This window comes from Gavia stellata, chromosome 21 (assembly GCF_030936135.1).
Source record: "Gavia stellata isolate bGavSte3 chromosome 21, bGavSte3.hap2, whole genome shotgun sequence".
Taxonomy (NCBI): Eukaryota; Metazoa; Chordata; class Aves; order Gaviiformes; family Gaviidae; genus Gavia; species Gavia stellata.
In genome coordinates, this window is record NC_082614.1 from 12,076,325 (window position 1) to 12,094,856 (window position 18,532).

Here is an 18,532-nt window from a genome sequence, read left to right on the forward strand (position 1 = left end):
CATACATAAACTGCCTTTAATGAAGCTCCTTGAATTACTAAAAGGAGGAACAGATTAATCAGGTCTAGTGACAGTTTTGCCACATTGACCTTAACAGAAGCAAGTTCAGGTCTCTGCTCTTTTAAATGAAACAGCAAAACCCCCACATAAACACTTAACATTCTTCAAAAGAAACAAGAGGACCACCGTTATGACAAAAAAGGCAAATTAAAGTAAAGATCAAAGTTAAATATTTACTCTAAGCGCTACAATATTTGCAAATCTGGAAATGATCTTTCAGCAGTTTCTATTTGCATACTTTAATTAATCCAAAAATATTAAACTAATCTCACAAAGAAAAGGGTCAAAGTATTAATTAACTTGAGATTCGTTGCTTTTGTGCAATTTAACAGTTCAACACAAAGCAAAAATCAGTTTTAATAAAAACTAAGTTACTGTGACAGGTATAATTTCATGGATTAGTGAAACCACATACAAGGCAATAAGTTTCAGTGTCCGTCCTATTTTTTGTCTAACTTTAAAAATAGTTGTTTCATTTCAATAGAGATTCCTCTGTAACACCAAATGATCCTAAGTTTTCCTTTAACTACAGCATTTCACTTTCAAATTGATGGCTTTCCATCTTGCTCTGAACGAAACAGAGGTCACAGTTGTTTTAGCAAAAAACCTGACTGCAACATTCAGCAGAGAGCAGATACTGCAAAACCACTCAGATCAGCCGCCTGAGCTAACTCAGGCTGAGATTTCACTGCTGGAGCCATCGTATGTCATCGCGCAGCTCCAGAACAAGTGCGACGGTTCCCCTCTGAGCCAGCGTCTCTGCTGGCTGAGCTCTCCCCCCACCAAAGGGACGTGCTGGCTTCTTCAAGAGCTTTTGGAGGAACTGGGAAATCTTGCCAAAAGGCAAAGGATTTGGAGACAAAGCGTACAGCACCAAATCCAGCTGCCTGAGCTCTGCTTTATCAATACAGTAGCCCATGAAACCCCAACAAATAATGATCGAAGGTGGCTTGAATTCCCTACATCACAACCTCAGGCTTGCAACTTTGACAAACGTACTTAGGAAACAAGAGGGGACTTCCCCCCCTCCCTTTTTTTTTTTTTATATATTGGGAGGACATGCATGAAACAGCTAATGAACTGAAAGGTTTGCCTGGCATTTCATGCCAGAAAGCTCTGTAGCACTTGACTTAAACCAGAGACACTGAGCAGGGAACCACCTCCCCTCACTTCAAGCGTTTACAATGCAAATGTCTGCGTCCCACTCAGTCACCTCCACTCTGCATCTTTACTGGAGGGAAACAAGCACATTTTGCTTGCTATTCGTCAGGCCTGGTTTACACATCCAAGGGGACTCTTACCTTAACAGTGCCTATTTATCCCTGTTGCTAAAAAGCAAACCCATGGATAAATAGCTTTCACCTCAACACTTGTATCACAGGTACCCAGAGCTAGATGGGATTCATTCATTCCTCCAATACAGCTTCAGGAACGAAACAGAGGGGAAACTCTCTTTGCACTCCAAACCTCTGGCAACAATCTTCCTAGGCCTAAACAATTACTAACAATCATTTTTCTCCCTTACAGGAGCTTTCAGAAAAAGATGGATGCAAAAGACTCCTCAGATAAAAATTTTGACATAAAGTTTTGTGATTTCCTAATTATGATACAATTTCAAGCTAAATTTATGCACAGTGTACTTTAAGTGTAGAGTAACTGCATGATAATGGAGAGAAATTGCTTGTATTGTAAAATACATAATTCTGACTAACAATGTAAATTTCTCATTACTTTTGATATAGCTTGTGGGAGCATTACCATAACAAATGCATACAGCATTCATGAGACAGTTCATAGACACTCATAGGTGTTTTGCAGCAATAACAAGTAATGCTTAATAGCTATTACTTTCATAGCTTTTCAAATAAAGAAGACAGCGTTGTCCTATATTGTTCTCAATTCTTCATATTTCTCTATTTTAATCCATTTCTTTCTGTTGGCTCTTTGGCAACAGGAATTCTCCTGCTGCCCTGAAGGTGCATGAAAAGCAAATGTGAGCCAGGACTAGTTGGCTGCCTCCAGTTTAATTAGATAATCTACTCCCGAAGCTCAGAAGTGAAACAAAAGGAAAAAAAGCTCTCATCAGATCACCTACAGCTCTTCCAAGGAGGCTGAGGAGGAAAAAATACTGCTATTAAAAGAGCAAAATGACTCATTAAAGAAGCTGTTGTATGTCTCTCACAGCATTTCAGCAAGGGTTAATGCACAAAAGTGCTTGGCAGCTTACCTGTTCTCTGCGTTTGGGTCATTGTGCACACATGTGATCGTGGCAGTGGTCCTCGCGCTGTCTGTCTCTTCTTGAACCCCCCACTGGTCTGCATCACTGACTCTGATGTCCATGATCTTCACACCTGGAGCTGTCCTAATTCTGTTGGGGAACAACAGGGATTGCTTTAGTTACAGGTCTCCTACAAATAAATCCAGAGAGGTAAACAAGGAAGATGAAAGAGGAAATATACCCTCTTCCATTAGTAATAGACTGATACATTGCAACTGTAAGTCACTCTGCTTCAAAAATATAAAACAGGTCCAATCATTTTAAAGGGATGAAGTATGAGTTTCATTATGTGCAAAGCCAGTTAATTTTCAGCTTGTACAATGTGGAGAGAATAAGAATGCTTTCTGCTTCAGTGGCACCAGTTTGATACAAATGAAACAGATGTGACTAAGCATAAGTTGATTTAATTTGTTGTGTCTGCCCTGCAGTTTAAGATGGAGAATCAGAGCACTGTGATATAAAATACATCCTCCTGCTTGCAAACCTTTGGGAGCAAGGTGCCTTTTAATATTAGAGCGATCTGCCTGGAAAAAATGTGTTTCACTGCTCAAAGACCATAATGCAGGTAGGAGAGAGAAGGAATACGTTATCCTAGATCTGGGACTGAGGGATGAAAATAATTATGCCATTGTACTGGGATCTATGAAACTGGGCACGTCAAACTCTTGCTGCTGAAAATAATATGATGCTGATATGGAAAACCTTGATTTCCTAAGCATGGCTAAAGTCTGAAAGCAGTTCGGTAGTTGGTAAATGTCACCATTTTTTGCCTTCAAAAAATTTGCCAAAAAAAAAAAAAAGTCCGTGCTCCACTGAGGCTCAGCATTAGGAACAGATTGCCAAGGAATAGGAAACAAACTGCTTTTAATAGCAGGGACTTCATTTGTGCAGCTTGACTCCTGAAACAAGCCTGGAATTTCGACAGGAGTGCTGCAAATACGCCTGGAGAACAATTAGGCAGAAAGCAACTGCTGTAGCACCACGTTTGTCACTACTGTGGCTTAATTAATTAAAAGCAAAGCCAAGAGGGACTTCTTAGTTGTCTGGTGGAATGAAACAGCACTGCTGAGACTTGAAGCGTTACTTAACAGTGAATTGTGATGGATTTGCCCCGATGCCTCATGGCCAGTTGGTGCTCATGTGACACTATTAAAAATTTCCTTTAAGTTCTAGCTGAGTTCATGGGTTTGGATCAAAGTAACTTCAAGACTCAGTGGGTGGTCTTTTCCTCTGAGAAGGAATTAATTCATCCTGCTTTTATGATATCCTTATTTTTGCCTGTAAGGCTTTACTGACTTGATGGGCCAAATTCATGCCTGGCATAGCCAACCTGATGAAAAATGCTTCCTGTAAGGAGAGAATTTTACTTGATATTTTTCTAATTGTCTCCTTCATGTTTCTCCACAGACATTCATATCTCCAAACAACATGCCTCAAAGCTTATGTGCCCCTTTCCTATCATCTCTTCTTTCTGCAGAGGAACATTCATTTATTCTGTAGTAATTACACTGCACCAAGTCATTCCTGCAAGACACCTACATGGCTTCATTTCAGACTGACTTGTAATTTACATGAGATAGAGAATTAGGACTTCAGAAACAGATTCAATAATTTTTTCATTAAACTTAGTCAACCACTCCTGAAAAAAATCATTAGGGCCTGACAAAAAAAAAAAAAAAACCAAAACCAAACAGCACTTTTGAAATTTTCTCTTTCCCAGCCAAAATTATATTTTTTAACAAATTTGCCTCCCCACCACCCTCTCAATTTCCCATGTTTTTTCTTGACAATGTATCTGGAAGCCTCCAACCTGACTTTCCACACAAGTCAAAGCCCTGGTTAATTAAAAGTTAATTGAAGGGCAGGAGATGTTGGGGGGTGGGGGGGGTGGGCAGGGCAGCTGGATTTCACCCATGATTTTAGGATTCATCAGCCTTTTTCCATCTGTCAGAAGCTTGTTATGTCCTCCTACGCAGCTTTTGCAGTACAGATATCTTCACTCTGCAGCATTTACTTTCTTCTACTCTGATCCAAATCTAGCACGTTGGTTTACCCCAACAAGGATGAAACGCAACATGGCACAATTCCCTGCCACGCCTGAGCAGGCTTTAACCAATGCAGGACCCCTGTGCAGCTCCCGCCTTCATGGAAGCTGAAGCTGCTGCTCCTCTTCACCTCCATCAGTGGTCCCTACACAGTGTAGGGGTAAGGATGCAAGAACCTCCAATATCCACATCTGTCTACATTCCCAGCTGTTCCAGCCTCTCCAGACATGCACCCCAAAACACTGGCATCCCTCATGGGCCAACCCCTCAGCCGTGTCTACCTCCCTCAGCCTGGGAGCTTTGCTGTTTCTTCTCTTGTGACTGAATACAGCTACGAGAGACTTTTTGCCTGCCTGGACAGCAGATGAGACTCTCCCAATGCCTGTCCTGTTGGCTCACCACTTGGCTTCTCCTTCAGGGCACTGTCCCTTAACAGGAGGCCTTCTGGTTTTTGGCAATGCTGTCTTGTTGACTGTGCCTACAGCTTTCGCTTACTGCATACCTACTGTCTTGCTGGGTTAGCGTCAAGTGAACATCGCATACTCTCCTCCCCAGCTACATTTTCCAAAAACGTTTTAGAACGCTGCATTTTAGGAAAATTTCCAGCCTAATCCCCTGCAATGCATCTGCTCTGGTGGGCTGAGACAAGATGTCATTTTGCATTTTTGGATATCAGTAGAGCCAGGAAGGTTGAAAGAAGGAAGAACTGAATTCAGCTTCTCACTTAGGAAAAGTCAAGAAATTCAAATTAAACCAGCCTACATATGGGAGGTTTGAGCCTACTATTCTTCAGATAAATGATTCATATCTTTAAATCTGCCCCCAAACTCCACAGGCACAAAAATTGTTGTAAGTGTTGGGGACGGAGGCTTTGAAAAAGAATAAGAAACTCCTACCAGAGCTGAAATTAACTGGAGAAAGGATGGTGAATGGCTAGTGTGTGAGGCCAGGCACTGGGTTTACTGCCCTGCTCTGTGCCAGGCTTCAATTATAAGCTTGGGTGGATCATTTAGTTTTCTTATATCTCCCTTCCCCACATATAAAATACTAGGAAGTGCTGCTCTTCCAATTCCAAGGAAGCTGTAAGGATAAATAGAATTGCTTGAGAAAAATCTGATGTCCTTTAAATTTACCACCTGGCAAAAAATCTGCCATCTCTGGGCTTGAAAACATGGAAACAATCTACTAAGTATTTCACAGAAGCATGACCCAAGAAGTAACTCTTACCAGTAAAATGGCTTAATTCCTTTCTTGTAAAGATAATTGTGAAACAGAAAAAAAAAAAAAAAAAAAAAAAGGGAAAAAGGAACAAAACATGAAAGCCAACTGGAAATTTGGCAAAACTGACATTTCATTTCCACAAAATACTTGCTTTCTGAAAAGCAGAATTTTCAGGCAGAAAACTGTCCTGTTAAAAAGCACTTGCTCACCTTTAAAACATTACAATTTATTTGGCATTTTGATAATGCAATTAGCAGAGATGTAAATGAGACAGAGGAATACTGAATGAGCTCACCAGAAGGTAGTCTGCAACCGGGCCCCCACGTTACAGCCTGTACCCACAGCCTGTATCACAAATGAGGTGATCACTATTTATTCATGATACTCTCTTCTTTAGGGGTAGAGGAGGTCCAACAGGAATGTGACATCCTCAAGCACTGTAGTTCGTGACACTTAATGCCCATAAGATCTTAAGAGGTGGTAGCTGGGGGCGGGGGGGGGGGGAAGTGTCAAAGCTATTCAGAATGGGGAATCAATGAAACAACTGTTTCATGAGTGAATTTAGCCCGCTTCTCCAGCTATAAATGCAGAATAGCGGAAGCTACTTTCAGTTTAAACTGCAGAATACATTTGGTATCCTGGCAGTGTTTTCTTCCCTGAACAGTGTGTCCTCCATTTACTATGGAATATAAAGATGGAAACATGATAGTTTGAATGGAGCGGGCAAGCAGAAGCGTCCCCAGCCTGCCAACTTGGAACAACCAGAAACTATTTTAAAATGCAATCCCAGCCTTAAATGTATGCGACTCCATGAATTCGGCCGCTCTAAACCTCTTCTCTCAGTTATTACAACAGAAGGAAAGGAGAAGGTACAAGTAATCACCAGGGCTGGAAAGTAACTTAAGGGCTGCAAGAGGGATTTAAACCTCCAAGCACTTAGCGGAAGTGGTGCAGGGACATCCACTGCCTCCCAGTCAATTAACTGCAAAATCTGAAAGGTAAATGCTTGCTTGCAATACACCCCCCAGCAACACTCCCAGCAGCAGTAATTGGGAAGTAAAATCTTGGCAAAAGGAACTTTAAAATAGAAACAGAAGGAAAAGATATTTAGGAAATAAACCAGGAATGTGCTCACAGCAGATGGAAAATGCTCAAATTGATGAGAAAAAAAGACTTTTGCAGCGCTATTTTAGAAATCCTCTTATCTCCCCCCCACCCCATTATGGGGGAAAACACAATCTGAGCTAAATACACTCTAAATGACGTACTAATAATAACAGTTATGATAATAAATTTAATTTGTAATTTCCAACCATTTCTGTATTCAGCCCTTCAAGATGCATTTTTAGCCCCATTGAAAGTAAAATTATTATCCTTCCCCTACAGGAAATCCAAGCTGTAGGCCAGTTAACTTGCCTAAAATTATACTGTCTCCGCAGAGCCAGCATGAGGGTCGATACATCCTGATTCCCAGGCTTACACTTCAGCTAGACACCCTACCCATCTTAAGACCAAAGCAGAGCAGAGTAATTCCGAGCCCTCACAGAGCATTTTACATATTTGAAGAATTGCACAAACAGCAAGCAATTAGTTCTGAATGAGGTCCCTGGGGAGTTTCTAGTTAAAATACATGTGTTTTAAGATACATTAAGCCAAGCACTATAAATTAAAATAATCACTGAATTCAGACATAACATCTGGAGACTTTTGGGGTGTGGGTGAGATGGGCAATGTTTCTGTATAGGAAGGAATAGAAGCATCCCTGCATAGGGGGAGGAAGCAAGTGGAGTGTGCTGGGAGATATAAGGAGAAGAGGGTATGGGATTCATAGTTGCCACATCCATCCAAGTGCATTCCATGGCATTTGGGAGGGAGGTACAGTCAGTCAGGAGTTCATTGGTGTAAGCGTATGAAAGCAAAACCGTTTGGGAAACACTATTATAGCAGATGGAGGGCTGAGGTGAGACCAGAGCTCCCCCCAGGAGAGGCACCACCCCTCTCCTTCGTGTCTTCCTAAGCTTCCTGGCCAAAATTCTCTACGGATAATCCAGAAATATGAGGAAAATGAGGTGATGCAAAGTCACCCAGAAAACCCATGGCAAAACCAGGAATTACGCCAAGAGCTGCCAAGCGCTATTTTGGTACCTTCACCATAAACCCACCCAGCTCTCCTGGTTCTGCTGTAGACCCATTATAACAGACAGTGTGTCCTGCAATGGCCATGCAAGACCAGCCTGGGGGCACACAGCCTTTCTGCTGCTATGGGCTTGCAGTATGTGTGAAAGGAGAGTGCCCCACCTAGCAGATAATCATCCTGCACAGCCTCACCTCTTATGGAAGTCAGCTTTACAGCAACTCAGGGGATCAGGCTCTAAAGCTTCACAAGCTAAGCAAGTGTTTATTTTCTAAAGTATTTTTCCAAGAACTTTACTTCTTTGTTCTTTTATATTTTAAAAGACTTGTCACAGATTATGTTTGAACTACTTCCCCATCAAATTCTCTTTAAAATAGCAACGCTAGGCCAGCTGTGTTTGTTTCTGCGATTCCTTATTAATGTCACTATAAGTAAAGCTATCTTTCTAAGCATGTCACACATCAAAATACACAAAGATCCTGCGATAAACCAAGCCCTCTCCAAAAGGTCACAAGTGTAGAAGCACAAATAATATGCTGCAAAGTAAAACAAGCAGCCTGCAAAGTCCTGTGGAGAGGTGTAGGTAGATGGCAGACAGATGGCAATGCGGAACAGAGTGCAATTGCAACGCATCAAACAAAAGGAAACCCCAAGAAAAAGGGTTTGAGTAATGGTACCAGGAGGTAAAAAATTCAACATGGCCCTGGTATAAACCCAGTGGCAATAGGTGTTACCAGTGAAACAAGGTGGGAACTCATGGTGGGACAAAAAAAAGCATGTTTGCCCTTGGGGATAAAGACAGCTCAATACTTAGAGAGAGAGAGAGGCAGCAACTTCCAAAGTCAACTGGAGTTTTACTTAAGATTTGACCTCCACATTTCGTCCATGCTAAAAACCACTGCCGTGACTGCCCCTTCATTCTAAGTCCAATGCATAATTGGCCCAAATTTGTCTTCAAAACAAGACATGGATCTACTGTGCTCTGCCTGCCCTGGCCCCGTTTCCCCCCGAAATGCCTCCCCACTGCAGGGCCAAAGCTTTCTCAGCCACTACTCACCTCGTAGAAATGTCCTTTCTGCATCTCGTGACCTCAGCACATTCTCACCTTTACAGTGTATCAGGAAATTTGCCTTTCCCTCCCTCCGGTATACCTCAGTACCTCATTTTCTCTCTGCATCTGTTATTTTTATATAACCTTTTGTAGCTGTCTTATTTAACTCTGTCAAGCATTTGGGGATGCAGTTTCTATGAAAGCAGTTATTACTGTCATAGATCAGAATATCTCTATCCAACACGCACTCAAGGAAGAAAGTCAATGCCAAAGCACCAGGTAGGACAAAGCAGACAAAACAGGTACAGTGACCAGCGCAGTGCAAGGCAGGAACAAAGTTGGTCAACAGACATGGTGGCTAACATGAAAAAAGCCTGACAACTCAGGGAACAGAAACCCCTTTGAAGTTGTGGAGGGGATCAATGCTAAAGATTTAGAATGATACAATTACTACTCTTCTATCCAAAAAGGTGAAGCGATCAACCTATTTTTTTTTCAGCCCACCAAATGTTTCGAAATATGCTATGCGTCAAGCTCATTAGCATATTGGATTTTGAATAATGAAAAGAGTAAACAGGATTTTAATTTGGATTCTGACAGTAAAGTGCTTTCCATGTGATAAATTAACTATTAGGGAAGACAAATTAACACAACCTACCTTTGAATATGATGCCTTATGATTTTGAGGAAGCTTTTACAGAAGCATGATCAAGATAAGATTTTTCTGGGATGAAAAATAGGAGATGATGATGGGGGGAGTATTTTATCAAAAATCCTCCCTCCTCCTTTTCAAAGTGTAGGTGTAACTTCTCTAAAAAAGTGCAGCAGGTTTTCTTAAGAGCCCCCCATTTTTCCTAAGAATGTCTAAACATTTTAGGGGAGATCCTCAGCTTGTCTAAATCACCAGAGATTGATTAATCCTGTAGTGATCCTTTAATACTGAAAAGTTAAATTTAACCTCTGTCAAGCAAGATCAGAAAAGGAGGTGTTACCCCTTATGAATTTTTTGGAAGGGGAAGGTGTCTCAGAAACATTTTCTAGATAGAAGACTATGCTCATAAAATCAAGAGAGTATGTGAATATCTTCAAAGCAGTCTTATGTTATGTTGTATTTCCGTATCCAATAGAAAATTCCCATTTTTTGCCTATTTTTTTAAAAGAAAGAAGACATTTTAAGATTTCATCTTCATATTGCAGCAGAAACTCCAATTTTCAAACTGTTCTCTCTCTCACTCAGGTAAGCAAATAGAGCTTAAAAAAATGAGCAGAAAGACATTCTAATTGGCTTAAAATTAAAGCTATTAATTTTTATTCTTATTTATTCCTGTCACAAACCAGACCTGTTTATATGGGTTTCTAACACTGCTATGGAAACCTGAGAGGTTCTCAAGTCTTTATGTAACATGAGATGAAAACGCCATCTCCCACAGTGAACACTGTTTTCTTTGAAATATGTCAACAGTGGAATTTTGTCCTTCTGGGAGAAAAAGGGTTGCCAGGCAATGGGGCAGGAGACATCGGGTCAAATTCTTATCGACTCAAGACATTTTATTAACCATTTAACTGTCTGGGCAACTTCAAAATGGGAAAATCGTCCAAGGAGAAAAAAAAAGTTACTATTTCTATGGAGACACTGTGCATTTCTATACTTAAACATTGTGCAGATACTGTATTTCAATATATTTCTGTAATTTCCCAGTAGGTACTTAAAACTGCAGGTCAAAGAGGTCTGCAGCAATTGGCATTTTCTTAATAAAACTAAATGCCAAAATTTATTTGAGTCCACCTGAAAACATTGTTGTGCCTTTGACATACTAATTACTTTAATCATAGTATAAGCAAATGTGGCTCTAGATTGTGCTGAAAGCTCTTTAATTACAGCAAACTCTTCACACCAGGAGAACGGGTCTGATGTTTGGGTTGATGACCCCAGCATCCCACTAGCACGGCTCCAGCGACTCCTGCTACACCACCACGGGGAAGCAGATCGGGTCCTCTGTCCTTTGCCTGCCTGGAGGGCAGGAAACTGCCCATAATTTGCAAATAAATACACAATTCCTAACTCTTGCTTGACACTTTACACTTTCAAAGTATCCAATAAACATGAACTAACCATTATTACTATTGAGCGAAAGGACACAGCTGGTCTTTTTCCAACTCTAAATGATCCTCGTGCTACCAAACAACTCAAAACATCCCGTTCTTATTAGGATGAACAACCAGCTCACACCTCTGCCTCCCCTGGAAGAGGAGAGATATTTTACTTTATTCCACTGCCTCCATTCAGTTAGCTGAATTATGATGTGTTGATCACTATTCAAAGAGCTCAAGAGTGCCTGCTGTCATGTGCCCTTAGACATCTCCAAGAATTGAAGTATGTGCCCTCTTTTCTCCAACACAACAATCTGTGGTGTACCTTCTCTGTAGAGAGAAGAGGTAAAATGCTGGAGTGGTTTTCTATAACACATGTCTACAGAACAAAAATCAAAGCCCACTCGGTCTCTTCAACCTTTCTCTGAAAGATCTAAAACACTCAGACGATGTCCTTTACCTTGAAACCAATGCAATGCTATAATAGATGAAACTCTTCCTTAAAGCCTAGAAGTACAGGAGAAAATGCATTACCAAGTCTGAAGGTGTCCAAAGTATTTGAACTTGGAATTCTTGCAATCATGCAGAAACACAGCTTTGAAAACTGTAATGAAAAAATCAAAGTAAGTCAGAGGTTTCCTCCTGCAAAGACAAAGATACAGGTTTCCTTTTATTGAAAGGCTCCTTTCAGAAATCAGCACTGCAAAAATGTTTGCAGCCTGAATAGAGTTTAGTCCTCCTGGGACACAAAGAACTTTTATAAACGGGTCATTTTTCTACCTCTACGAGTAGAAAAAAGCCCTGAAGGTCACGGTGTCTGGAAGCACCTAAACAACAACAAAGTAAAAACTTTCCATCCCTCTCCCTGCAGAACTAGATAATGAGCTCCATAGCATTGTCTTGGTCAACACTGGATGGGGGTTTACAGCATCTGAAATAGTACATCACTGTGGCTATATTTGCTCACCACCTTGGAGACTCATACCATTTCCTTTAAGGAAAAAGTTTATTAAATACAATTCAGACTAATATAATTAATTATCTTTTACCAGACATCAATATATATATGACTTGAGATCAGAAAAACTTTCCTGGCTTGCTGCTGAGTACTACAGTGAACCCTGGAGTTCGTTGTATTTGTTGGACTGTTTGTGGCACAATCCCTCAGTTTAGGGCAGGTTGTGACTGCAAATGCCCCAACTGGCAGATGCCCAGAAGAGGCCAGTGGTAGCCAGTCTGTGGCTAGTCTTGAGACAGCATGTGTAGTCTGGCCCAAAAAACATACATAACAGAGGCAGTCTGCATGCACTGAATGGGGTCTCACCTTGACTTTCACACAGCTAATGTACCTCTTTCAATGGTTTAAAAAGTACAAGGGAGAAGACCAGCAGTGAGGTTGATGGGCTGACAACATGTTGACACGTCTCCTCCTATTAGGAGGTGAGGCTAAAAGCAAGAGGTCACTCAGTAATGGTCATCTTTACCTAAAAGATTGATTAAAACTGCACCAATAAAAAAAGAAACAAAAAAAGAACATTAAAAAGAGCAGATTTTTGAAACATGTATACACCTCTAACTTCTACTGAAACCAGTCCCAACCCTTAGGCTCATCCAACAATTGCTTAACAGCATGAAGTGGTCTTTAAGGGATCTATCATACATTTTTCCATGCTTGCTCAGTAGTCTGCATAAAAAAGCAGCACAGAAAAGGTTGCTATTAGGGACTCCACCTAGGCTGTGGCAAGGAGACATTGACCTGAGCCAAGGGACGGAGTTAGAGGGTAGAGGAAAAAAAGCACAGCAATGAAAATCCTTCCAGAATTAAAAAGGCCACAAGAACTTTGCCTCAACTAGTAGCTGTTGTTTTTATTGGATTATTTTATGGGGTTTTATGTTGTTTAATCGAAGAAAGAAAATGGATGCCATAAAATATGCAGAGCTAACTGGGGCTGCAGAGTACCTTGCTGAATATTGCTAGTAATGCCATTTCCCCTTCACTGTCAAAAAATAAAAATATCGTTCTTTATATCCCTGTCACATGGAACAGCGGTCCTCTCGTGCTTGCCAATCAATCATCTTGGAGTGCACCTTTACCTTGAGCAGTATGTGCTAGGACGGTGAATAAGGAAAGCTCAGGAAATAATCTCCCTTTCCACAAGATAGAATTCAATTTCTAGTATAGCTCAGACCAGTACTTTTCATGAAAAGGTGGCACCATATATTACAGCAAAAAAGCATTTTTCTGCTGCTAGTGAAAACTGCAGTGAGCATTATGATTATGTGGTTTGTACTCCAGGCACCAATGACCACCAAGCAGGCTAATAATGTGTGGTTTCTGATGAGAACCAGCCCTCCAGCTGGGATAAACTATCAAACACTTTTTTTCCATTCTGCTTTCTTTACTATAAGATCTTTTTCTATCTGCAGACAATAACTTTCCAAGATTCTCCTAGAGAGTAAGCACTTCACTAAAAAATTATCCCACTCTGGTGCTCAGGTAGCCCTAGTTAGCCCTTTGGCCACTGTCCCAATAGGCTTTTATCTTTGACAACCCCAGTTTGGTTTCTTCAGGTAGTGCTTCATAGAAGCTTTTTGAAGACTCTCTGCAGGTAGATTGAGCTTTCACCACTGACTCTTTGAATCCCCCTTTGAATCTCAGCAGATTTAGCAAGAATTTTGCAACCCCCAAGTTTTGTCTCTCCTTCAAGCACGACCAACAAAGGCTGTGCAGCAGAGGCTGGCTGGGTCCATAATCTACTGTAATAAAATCCAGAGAAAGCCCCACGAATGCACGGTACCAAAGCACTGGCTCGCTGGATTTGTCTGTTATATTTCTAACCGTAAAGACGAAGAGACAGTTTTTCCCCTCTAGACACCCTGAAGCTCCAAGTCCCAGCTTTTGCTCTGCAGATCCGGCCAAAATATCATTCTGCGAGCTGGTACCTGACAGACAGACCCTGGCATCCTCAGAGCCTGAGATGGGCAAAGAGGTCAGGAGGATTCAGCCCTTCAAAGTCTGTTGCTCACAGTGCTGCTGCAGCTTAGAAAGCTTATCCAGCCTTGCAAAGCTGTCAGTAAAATTTACCAGCCACCGCACAAAAATTGCTTGCCATTTACCACAGTGATTGATGGTAATGCAAGAAACTAATGGCATTTTACTTGCCTGTCGAAAGAAATTACTCACCCTGGGCCAGCAGGATTGGGGAAGGATTCTTTAATCCTTGCAGCGATTTTTAAATTAAACTCTAGTGTTTGCAGGGCTGAAGACCAGTCAGACAGCAGCCTGCTTCAGGATGGATTCAAACATGATATAGCACATGGGCAGATAGGTCCCGCATAGCAACAAAACAGAGTGAAAGGCAGCTCCTCACTGCGCTTCTGACTTTCTTTTTTTAAAGTTCACAGATTTCAGGGGGCCAAATCCATTTCCAGATCGTTAATCTCTAACAAAGACCTAGGTCCTGGCACTGTGCATGTAACAAAAAGTTGGGGCAATAACAGGACAAAAAGGCCATAATCAAAAATCGGAGGCAACTGATCTAAGTGGTACAGGAAGGTGCTCCCATTTGGTCTATATGTGCAGAGGAGTACAGCTGTATAGGGGGTCAATTCACTTCCTCAATCAGTAGAGTTGATAGGATCATTCCCTCTCTGGCTTTCCTTCCTAGCGCCAGTACTAAACCTCCTTTATCCTTTAGCATTTTTCCTTTATCATTGCAACTGGTCTGTTTGCCACCAGGACTGCTCTGTTCTGGTTTTACCTGCAGTACTGGCATTCCCCCTGTATGGATGGCAGATCCTCCATCATGGTTCAGTCACAACATCCTTGTTAAATGAGCTACTTCAATAGTTTGGGGGCAGACAACATTCATTCATTAGCTGGCAGGTCAAGGGTGAAGGACTAAAAAAGGTCCTTCACCAGGAGCTGATTCTTACAAGCAGTAGCACAGCAGGCTCCAACACCTAGCACTGCCCCTGAGGAATTTCAGTGAGATGAATAGCAAGGGACATCGCACAGCACTTTTGAGGATAGGAATGAGCTACACTCACAGTTTTGATTTTGGTTAGCCTCTGTTTTCTTGACCAGCCGTTATGACTCAAGGTCCTGTACATCCTCAGAAACCAGATGAAAAATCGTCTCTGCAAAAGGTCACGAACAAAAAACGGGGAGAAGAAACAATTCAAGTTTCATGAAGGCTACACATGCCTAGGTGCTAGCTACTAAAAAGTCGCTTAAACTTTCAGCATTTCAAAGCATACACTGTGTTTGCAATAACAAACACTCTAAAAAGAGGGTTTCCCACTGGGGAAGTTGGGGGGCACTGAATCAACTACCTATAAAAATGGCTACAATACTTTATAACATATTCAGTGGTTTTCAGTGAAAAACACTCACAGTGAGATACTGTGTCCCACTGAGCATTAAGCACTTCCCATTCCTGTTCTGCTTTTTCAATTCTAACTAGTCTCTAACCCTGTTAGTCATGAATTTGCGATTAATGAGCCTTGTTTAGAGGATGTGAATACTGAAATTGTTCTGATATACAGGCTCTAACCACAGAAAGACGATCTAATTCAGCAAGGGAATCTGCTGTGCTTAGGGGGGATTCCAAACCTTCAATAAAGGAAATCAGCTGTTAAGTCATTTTAACAAGGGGCAGCATGCTGTGCTCTCGGCTCCGAGGTGCCACGCAATGGTCTCACAGCTTGGCATCTGGGGACAAAATCATCTTCATGCATTAAGAATGCTTAACATCTGCTTGTAAATCTGGGGCAGGTCAAAAAATGGCTGTGACTGAAATGAGGATGCTGCAAGTGTGGTTTTCCACCAGAATTCTTAACTATGAGAAACAAGCACACATACGCACCCGCACACACACTCTTTTGATCTAATACAGCAAAGGACCAATAACCCAGGGCTAAACTAATTATGACTAGTTATGCTTGAGCAGGGAAACAGCAGCCACTCCTCTTCTGCTTCAAGGGGACAAGTAAAACAAGTGTCTTACTGGCTCTTCTTCCCTGCACCTGGGAGGGAAGAACTGTCCCTTGGGAGTCTTCCTCTCCCAGGGCATCCAGAGGAGCAGATTACCTCCTCAGCTGGGGACATGGGGACAGGCAGGACAGCTTTCCACTCCAGGCCTGACAGAAGGGCTAGAGAAAGCCCTGTATGCAGTCTCATCAGCCCAGCCTTCTTGTTGATTCTAATAGAAAATGTATTTCCCAGGCCATGCAAAATCTGATAAAACAGTGAAAAACTAAAAGACAGTATTTTTCATTAAATAAGATCACCCATCACGTGCCCATCAATACTCAGAAATAATTTGGGGGGGGGGGGGATGGTGCTTAATTATATTTGAAATGGTTTATAAAATGCACCAAGATGGAATAAACGTTCCTTGTTCTGCTACAGCAGTCCTTTCAGACATATTTCAGGAGGCTAATCCTGGACACCCGGAGATTAATTCCTGGAGACAAGCCCTTTTTCCCCTCCAGTTCCTGCCCAGCTCTTTAGAGAAAATGACCTGGTCTGATCTTAACACATCTTGAAGAAGACAGAAAAATTAATTATGCTCCTCCCTATTTCATCTTCATGGCACATCTGAGCAGCTTCTACAGCTGCGAAACCTTTATTTCCAGGGTCCTTTTCATTATACTGCTGAGATATTCAAAGACTCATTAAACCTAAGGGGAAGTCCCATTCACTGAGACTTAGTATGGAAAGGAGGTGGGGGAGGGACGCTTAACATTATCTTGTACTTAAGTTAAAGAGACAGTTGGAGAAGATTTATTCATTAATCAAACTCTCCACCCTCGAAGAGTCACCTATCCTTGCAGCTCCTTGCACATAGGAGATGCTATTGGGACTAAAGGGCTGAGAAACGCATTCTGCTCCGATGACTGGGTGACTCTGCTTGTTCCTACAGAAGAACCAAGGAATGAAGAAGGGAAAGCAAAGAAACCAAGGACTGAGGAAGGGAAAGCAAAGAAACCTGCCTTATATTTTTTGTAGGCATAATTTTGCACCTACAAATTGCAATTGTTTTCCAATTGCAACACTAACATCAAGTTAGAGCTCAGCTTTCAGAGCAGTCTCCTACAAAGGTGCTGTTTGTCGATGCCTGCATGATTGTGGTTGTAATTATTTCCTCCAGCAATTACTGTCACTATATCTGACCTTATCCTAGAGTCAAGTACCAAGGCATTAAAGTGACAATATCTTCTGTGCAAGTAATTGCTGATTCAAAACCTTATTCTCAATTACTAATGTCAATAGCTTGTGGATATTAAAAGTGAAGCCAGTATATTACTGGGGCTGAGATTGCTTTCTAATCTGATATTAAGGCTATAAATTATCTGATTTGCTGATGAAGAGCTCAAATTACAAAGGCACCATTCAAAAAAATCACTAAATATATGGATGACTTCCTTTGATTTTAAGTAGCGATAAGAAAGTGCTCTGTTCTTTCCTGGTGGTGTTGCCTTCCTGACTTGAATCTTCCCTGTCAAGCTATCATCCTCTATTAACTTCAGGCACAACTATTTTCAGGTGTAACATTCTGCCTGCCAGCATAGCAGTAGGCTTCAAAAAGTGGGCCTTCAAGCTATAGTCTACAGCTCATCTATCGGAAATACCAATATTATCCCTCTTTTTTACTTTTTAGAATTGTGAAACCTCAGCAGTACCATTACAATCAAGGTTGTACTTACTCCTGGGAACATTTTATCTTATTTTCACATGGGAAAACCCTTTCTTTACAGAACATTCCTGCAGTTAAGATCTCTCTGCAGTTTTACATGAAATTAAGTAGCTAATGTCATACACATGGTGCTGCAAAGACTAAATCATAATATTAAGGGAAGTCAGGGTTCAATTTCCCTGCGTGCAGCAGGTGAGATACGTGCATTGGGAAAGGCTAGATCTGGAGAATGTAATAAACAGTCACAGGTGAATATAAAATATAAATGCAAAATGCACTTCTTCATATTTATTACATCTTTTACATCTAAATCAGGCAGATTTCATTCCACAGATTGAGACTGATCTAAAGTAATTTAGTGGGAGGCTAGCAGTTGAAACACATAATCGCATTTCTAGAACAATGTAATTACATTGAATTTAAAGTGATTTCTTGCCACTGGTTTAAAAGTGCAGCCTCCTCCACATTCTCGATTTATGCTGAACATGATGCTTGATGTAAGATTACTTTTACGTAGCCAGGTACAGCATTGCATAAGGGGAGAAAGTATGCTACAACTCCTTGAATTCCCCAAGACCATCATACAAAGATGTCAGTTATGAAGTACCAGTAAGTTCAAATCTTAAATTTCTAGAAAGATGCTGTCTCAGCAGATGACCATTGATTTTAGATTTCATTTTCGTTAAATATCTCACAAGGAACAATTTTGCTGACCTTAAGAACTTGTGCACAAGTCAGCTCTGCTCTATGGGGCAAAGAAATTTGAAGGGAAATTTACTCTTAGCAGAAGAGTTTTGAGGTTTTTGTATGTTGTACCTGCTTCTGAGAGCGCTATCTTGAAGACTTTTTATAAAGAACAGGCTAATAAATGGACTCAGCAGGTCATACCCATTAAGAATAGCTAGAAAATACTGGGGAAAAAAGTAATTGCAATCTGAATGCAGACCAAGA

General features: G+C 41.2%; 1 protein-coding gene across 1 annotated transcript in view; it reads right to left on the reverse strand.

Moving 5' to 3' along the window:
• Positions 1 to 18,532, reverse strand: part of TMEM132B (transmembrane protein 132B) — a 253,799-nt gene that overhangs the window by 142,352 nt on the left and 92,915 nt on the right. Inside the window, exon 3 of the mRNA XM_059827764.1 lies at positions 2,288 to 2,428. Coding sequence (XP_059683747.1) covers positions 2,288 to 2,428 — 141 coding nt within the window. The remainder of the gene's footprint in view (positions 1 to 2,287; positions 2,429 to 18,532) is intronic.